The sequence below is a fragment of the Macrobrachium nipponense genome, chromosome 8, assembly GCF_015104395.2.
Source record: "Macrobrachium nipponense isolate FS-2020 chromosome 8, ASM1510439v2, whole genome shotgun sequence".
Lineage (NCBI taxonomy): Eukaryota > Metazoa > Arthropoda > Malacostraca > Decapoda > Palaemonidae > Macrobrachium > Macrobrachium nipponense.
In genome coordinates this window covers 35081682-35088728 of record NC_087203.1, presented here as the reverse complement: position 1 = coordinate 35088728, position 7047 = coordinate 35081682, and the positions used below count along the sequence as shown (strand labels likewise).

At 37.3% G+C, this 7047-nt stretch overlaps 2 protein-coding genes across 2 annotated transcripts; one reads left to right on the top strand and one right to left on the bottom strand.

Moving 5' to 3' along the window:
- Positions 1-470: 470 nt before the first annotated feature.
- LOC135223036 (interaptin-like) lies at positions 471-1973 on the bottom strand. Its single transcript, XM_064261544.1, has one exon. It carries the CDS (start codon positions 1971-1973, stop codon positions 471-473), a length of 1503 nt encoding a protein of 500 aa, XP_064117614.1.
- A 3711-nt stretch (positions 1974-5684) lies between these two features.
- Positions 5685-6314, top strand: LOC135223035 (KRAB-A domain-containing protein 2-like). Its single transcript, XM_064261543.1, has one exon. It carries the CDS (start codon positions 5685-5687, stop codon positions 6312-6314), a length of 630 nt encoding a protein of 209 aa, XP_064117613.1.
- The last annotated feature ends 733 nt before the right edge of the window (positions 6315-7047 follow it).

The window sequence follows — 7047 nt, the reverse complement described above, 5'->3', positions numbered from 1 at the left end:
AAAAGGCATTGAACTTACGGGTTTTTACGCCACGCCAGAGGTTGCCACAGTAGCATATGCAAAAAATGGGATGCAATTTGCAATGCATAATCCAATTCACATAAGAAGTAGTAGGCATGAAACTTACGGGTTCTTACGCCGCGCCAGTGGTTGCCCACTACCCATATGAGATCGGGTTTTGATACCCTATTCCAAGGGCATCATGCGGCAGCAGAGAGAGGGGATGCACCACAGTCCAGTGTTGGACATGGGATGCACAACAATCCAGTCTTCGGGCACTTATCGCCAGGCCACAATCCACTGTAGTCTCTCGATCACTCAGAGCTGCTTCCACAACCATATCCAGGAAGGATTTCCATCACAAACTTTAGTGTCTTCCTATCCTCAACATCTAAGATTTCCTGCCTTCTATCCTCTGCAAATAAACCACAGGTCTCCTAAAAATGCAGAGGTTCCTTTCCTTGCACCCTTTACGTGACGGCGTTTATCTTGTAGAGCTCTCGGACCATTTTAGCTTCTCGCTCCAGTCGTTGGAGGTTGGCTGCAGATATCAGCCCCATTTTCTGGTTCAATTCTTCTCTGTTTAGAGGCTTCTCAATTGCTGGAGTTTTATTCGAGACCTTTGAGTGCCTCTTGGTGCTAGCTGAAGGTCGTTGCAATCCTTTGATTTGGCCAAGTTCTTCCTCGATGCTGTCCATTCGTCGGTAGAGGGCTCTGCAGTTGATCTGGGGCTTCCTCAGACACCGAGTTTCATCCGAAGCCTTTGTTTCTTCAGCTTTCCTTATCGTCCTCTCTCTTCTGGAAACTTCCTTTTCTTTATGATTCTTTGGTCCATTGAGGATTTTGACCTTTCCTAAGCAGCTGATCTTCGTATCCTCCGCCAAGATCTCTTCTTGGCGTCTTACGATTTCCAATAATGCTTCCATCTCTTCAAAAACCCAGGTCTCTAGTTGCTCCTTCGCTTCAGCAAGATCGAATTCAAGTTGAACTTTCCTTCTAATAAGGTCATTCATCTTTCCATATGCCGTCGGTTGTTCTGCTACAACAGATTTAGATTCATTCAGTAAACCGCTGACTTCCCATTCTTTCTGGGTGCATTCATTTTCCAGTCGAATGATCTTGCTATCCTTCTGCCAGTTCTGTTCTCTCAGCTTTTCTAGTTCCTTGTTTTTTTCAGCTAATTCTTTTTTACATTGGTCGAGCTCTTTCAAATTTTCGTGGGCCATCTGTGTCTGAATGCTGAGGACCTGTAACTCGTCCTCTAAACCTTTTATCTTCAAGGTCTTGCTCTCGTTCTCCCTCTTCAGCTTTTCTATGTTTTTCTCTTTCCTTCCATTCTCTTTTCGAAGTCCTTCCAGGTCCTGATTCAGCTTGTTCATTTTCATTTGCATTTCTTCTCGGGTTTTATCGTTTTGCTGTAGATCTCGATGCAAAGTGTCCTTCTCCATCGAGAGAACTGCGACGGTGTTTTCCAAAATAATTAGCATCTGGTCTCTCTCCTCGTTTTCCTTCCTTTGGACTTCTGTAACCTTCGCCTTCTCAATCATTTCGTTTTTCAGCTGCATCTCTTCGGACATTGAACTGATCTTTCTTTCCTTTTCTTTGTTCAGTCGTTCGAGGTTTCTGATGTGTTCTTCCATCTGCAGTCCTGCTACGGTCAGGCCCTCTACCTTGTCCAGTAATTCGTTGATCAGCTGATCCTTTTCTAATCTCTCTTTCTCAAACCTGAAGAAAAGATTTTCATTTTCCTTAAGTACTTCCTCAAACTTCCGACTTATATCCAAATTCCTTGTTTCTTCTTCACTATCTGGATGGTCGCCTTCTTCATTCCTGGAACGTCCGTATACTACTTCGTTATCTGAAACATGGTCTTCTTCAAAGCCAGAGTGATCAATTTCGTCCTGCTGATTTCCAGCCTCATCAAGACAGGCAGAGCTGTCCGAGGCCATGAAATCGACAAAGAACTGAACCATTTTAATGCTAAATCCACGATGTATAAATACTCCAGTGAATAGCATAACAATAATGGCAAACAATGTAATCACTCGGGGGACTTGAAGCATGGAGTCAAAGCACTGTGCAAGCACAACTGTAAGCAAACTAAGAAACATCTTTGTTCGTTACAAATCAACTCTATTTGCCTTATCGTTATTTTCCAAAAATCCCACGTGACGTGTCTGGATTCTATTTCAAGAGTCATTTCTGGTTCCGCCGGAGCCGATCCTGTCTTCGAATGTTTGCTGATCCCCGGACGCAGTAGAGGAGTCTGGATTCCGGATTCAATTTGGGCTTCACGGGAGCTGCTTCCGTCTTCATATGTATCAGAAGAGGGGAATTCCTATGCTGTCCCCAGGGACTTTCTGAAGATCCTGGAGCAAGTCTTCACACACATGTACTCACACACAAGCGCACTCCTGCACACACACACATACTATATATACTATATATATATATATATATATATATATATATAATATATATATATATACATATATATATATATATATATATATATATACTATATATATATATATATATACACACGTATATATATATATATAATATCTATATATATATGATATCTATATATATTATATATATATATACAATATACTATTATATATAGTATATATATATATATATATATATATATATATATATATATATATAGAATATATAGATATATATATATATATATATATATATATATATATATATATATATATATAATATAATATATATAATATATATATATCATATATATATATATTATATTATATTCTATATATTATATATATATATATATATATTATATATATAGATGATATAATATATAATATATATATATATTAAATACTCTGTGTGTGAACTTTATTTTTAGTACAAAACACAAACAGCTGACAACAAATACTTGATTTAGGTCATAAATAAGAAAGCTAATTAGAATGCAAATTTATTATCGACAAAATACTTTCGTACAAGAATATTAACTTGATAGTTTGCCTCCTCAGTTCCTGCTGCATTTTTTAGGACAGGAGTACTGTAGACAGTGTTGACCTTTGGCATAGAAATATATTTTAAATACTTGTTACCATTTCAATGAGAATAATTATATTTTCTATTAATAAATCCCGTCAACTCAAATTCATCTTTTAAATTAAGTAATCTGTATGTCCCTAAATTTACACAAGATTATAATTGGCCTGTTGACTCTGGTTTTAGTTTGAAATGGGCTAATACATTTTCCTTTAAAGGTATAGCTCAGGATTTAGCATAAATTGGCGAGTTTATTTCATCCTTATAAGTACTACCTGCGATATGCGATATGTGCATATATGTATGTATTTGTATTTATGTATGCAATATACATCTATATATATATAGTATATATATATCTATATATATATATATATATATATTATATATATATATATATAGTATATATATATATATATATATATATATCATTCATTGAATAGAATGGCTTTTTCACTGTTTACCAGCTTTTTTGAAATTGATTCATATTTTCTAATTATTTTCTTCACTTCATTGTTCAGGTTACTAATGGACACATAATGGGGTTCTTCCATTTACTCCAGTATTTTTACAAAAACGCGACAGCTGTTTCGTCAACCTATACGTATTGACGTTATCAAGCGTACTGATACAAATATGTTGTTGTTTAAGATTAAGCTGGCCTTGTGCCAGCACGGGCTCTTGCTCACAGAGCAGCCCGTAATACAAATATGAGCCTACATGCGTTTTGTGACGTCATGAGGACGGAAAGGTAGTACAATTGCCAGATACCTAGTTTTAAATATTTACAAAAGACTATAGTGAAACATAAAATAAGACAAATAAATAAATACGTTAACAGAAATTATATCAAAAGTTGAAAGTAAGTTATTATAAATATATATTAATTACATATATGTTTAATTAACAAAATGTCAGTGTGCGCTCCTGTCCGCGTGTGGTAGTGGTCTTGTTTCACGCGGGTGAAGGGCTGCCCTCCTACACGAGGGCAAAGATCGGTCTGCCTCGCGTTGGATGTTAAGGTTTGGGCGTTGTGTGGCGATGCTGACGGCTTCTGATATCAATAAACGATTGTAGTTGCCTTCCTTGTGGATTATTTTGGTGTTTGTGAGAAGTTCTTGCAAGGATGGTTTTTTTTATTGTTGTGGGTATCCAGCATCTGTCTGGGAGATGCTTAAATGCTAGAGGAGAATGCCCTGATGCATATAAACGGTCTGTGTAAATGCATACATAAAACGTGCCTTAAACACACTGTTCGACGTGGAAAAGCGACGAACGAAGAAATTAACAGAGTTCAACAGCTGCTCACAATAACGGCTACCCAGATGACATGATCCAGCAAGTTGTCAAAAAGAGATTAGAGGCTTTCCAAAACCCGACCCCGAGGGACAACACACAAACAAAGACAAAGAAATAATGATATACCATCAGATATCATACAACAAACACCACGAAGACGAAAGGAAAGCCCTCCTTGGTATACTGCGAAGAGGAACCACCCCCCTAGCACCATATAACAAAATAACAGCAGAATTTACTGGCAAGCCAAATCTTACGGCCTCACTGGTAATGAAAAATAGTACGGCTCCATCGACGGAGAAAGAGGTTGAATCTGATATAGTTTACAAGTTTGTCTGTGCTGACGAGCAATGTCAGTCCCCCCAAAAATGCTATATCGGACACACAACAACTACACTCAAACGTCGCATGCAGGCCCACAGAAACCAAGGTGCTATTCACAGCACTTTGTGGATCCCACCCACAATAAAAAAAACCATCCTTGCAAGAACTTCTCACAAACACCAAAATAATCCACAAGGAAGGCAACTACAATCGTTTATTGATATCAGAAGCCGTCAGCATCGCCACACAACGCCCACCTTAACATCCAACGCGAGGCAGACCGATCTTTGCCCTCGTGTAGGAGGGCAGCCCTTCACCCGCGTGAAACAAGACCACTACCACACGCGGACAGGAGCGCACACTGACATTTTGTTAATTAAACATATATGTAATTAATATATATTTATAATAACTTACTTTCAACTTTTGATATAATTTCTGTTAACGTATTTATTTATTTGTCTTATTTTATGTTTCACTATAGTCTTTTGTAAATATTTAAAACTAGTATCTGGCAATTGTACTACCTTTCCGTCCTCATGACGTCACAAAACGCATGTAGGCTCATATTTGTATTTACGGGCTGCTCTGTGAGCAAGAGCCCGTGCTGCACAAGGCCAGCTTAATCTTAAACAACATATTTGTATCAGTACGCTTGATAACGTCAATACGTATAGGTTGACGAAACAGCTGTCGCGTTTTTGTAAAAATACTGGAGTAAATGGAAGACCCCATTATGTGTCCCATTAGTAACCTGAACAATGAAGTGAAGAAAATAATTAGAAAATATGAATCAATTTCAAAAAAGCTGGTAAACAGTGAAAAAAGCCATTCTATTCAATGAATGTTGTATCCGTGAAAACAAAATTGGTGCCCTAGAAGTATTAAATATATATATATATATACACCCAATCAGTGAAATTGCCCCATTTCATGAAGTGAGCAAACCACTTGCCCAGTTCATGAAATGGGCAGTTTCATGAAAGAATGGGCCGTTTCATGCATGAATCTTAAAATTTGTTCCAATGAAGAGAGGGAAGACTGGACAGGCGCTTAAAAGAGAACACTACCACATCTTGCAAACTTTTCAGATTGCCTCCTTTGGTGAAATAGAAACAGTTAAAAAGAAGAATGGAAAATATATGGCAACTAAAGAATCAATCACAGGAATTAACCAACAAGCACACATTAACACCGGCCATGGTGGCGAAAAGAAGACTTACAAGGAGGTGTGTGAACAATATGGAAATATTCCAAGATCAATTGTGTCACTATATATCGTGCATGGTGAGCGCTGTGTTGAAAAGCGTCGCAGAAAAGAAACGGCAGCAGGAGTTGTAGTCAGACCACTGTCCATAAGAGATCTCAGTGAAAGAGGACAAGTAGATCTGGTCGACATGCAGACTATGAAGGATGGAAGTTATCGCTTTATTCTGCACTATATGGAGTATCTAACGAAGTTTCATGTGATTCGTCCCCTGAAATCAAAGACAGCAGCTGAGGTTGCCAATGAACTTCTTTTCATCTTCTTGGATATAGGTGCACCACACATCCTTCAGTCTGACAATGGACGTGAATTTACAGCCTCTCTATGGCCTGAACTCATCTTAGTAAATGGGCGTCCTCGGCATCCCCAGAGTCATGGGATCTATTGAAAGAGGTAATGGGGATATGAAACTCAAGTTCATGGCATGGATAAGAGACAATAATTGTGCTAAATGGAGTTATAGTGTCCGTTTTGTTCAGTGGGCCATGAACAGTTCATATCATGAGGCAATCAAGATGACTCTCTATCAAGCGCTCACTGGCAACAAGCCAAGATGTGGTCTTAAGTCAAATTTACCAGATGCATTCATCAGCAAAATATCGTCTGAAGAAGAAGAACTTGAAAGGCTTATAGAAGTTCCACTTATATATATATATTATATATATATATATATATATATATATATATATATATATATATATATATATATATACATACTATATATATATACACATATATATATATATATATATATATATATATATATATATACATATTATATGTATGTGTATGCATGTATGTTTGTAAGTATATTTTCTTTGAAGAATCATGTATACGTGTAATACTACACAAAGCTCAATGTACCGTGGGGTAATTATATCGTCAAACGAAGGCGAGCGGCTTCTTCCCGATACGATTTATAGCCGATAAACTTTCCAAGCATTGAAATACAACGGAACCGCTTATGACGTTGGTAATTCAGCATCCGATGCATCATAGCGAGCGAATCTCCTTGAACACGATTTCCCAATATGTATAAATTATGATCTAATCTTCCGGTTCAGTAAGCGCGTCACTGTCTATTCAGACTTATTGGTTTTCAGTCGTCTTGTTAGTTGTTT

What these genes read in the sequence shown, in the direction of transcription:
- LOC135223036 (XM_064261544.1), bottom strand. Translation starts at nt 1,973, where the DNA reads ATGGTTCAGTTCTTTGTCGATTTCATGGCCTCGGACAGCTCTGCCTGT.
- LOC135223035 (XM_064261543.1), top strand. Translation starts at nt 5,685, where the DNA reads ATGAAGAGAGGGAAGACTGGACAGGCGCTTAAAAGAGAACACTACCAC.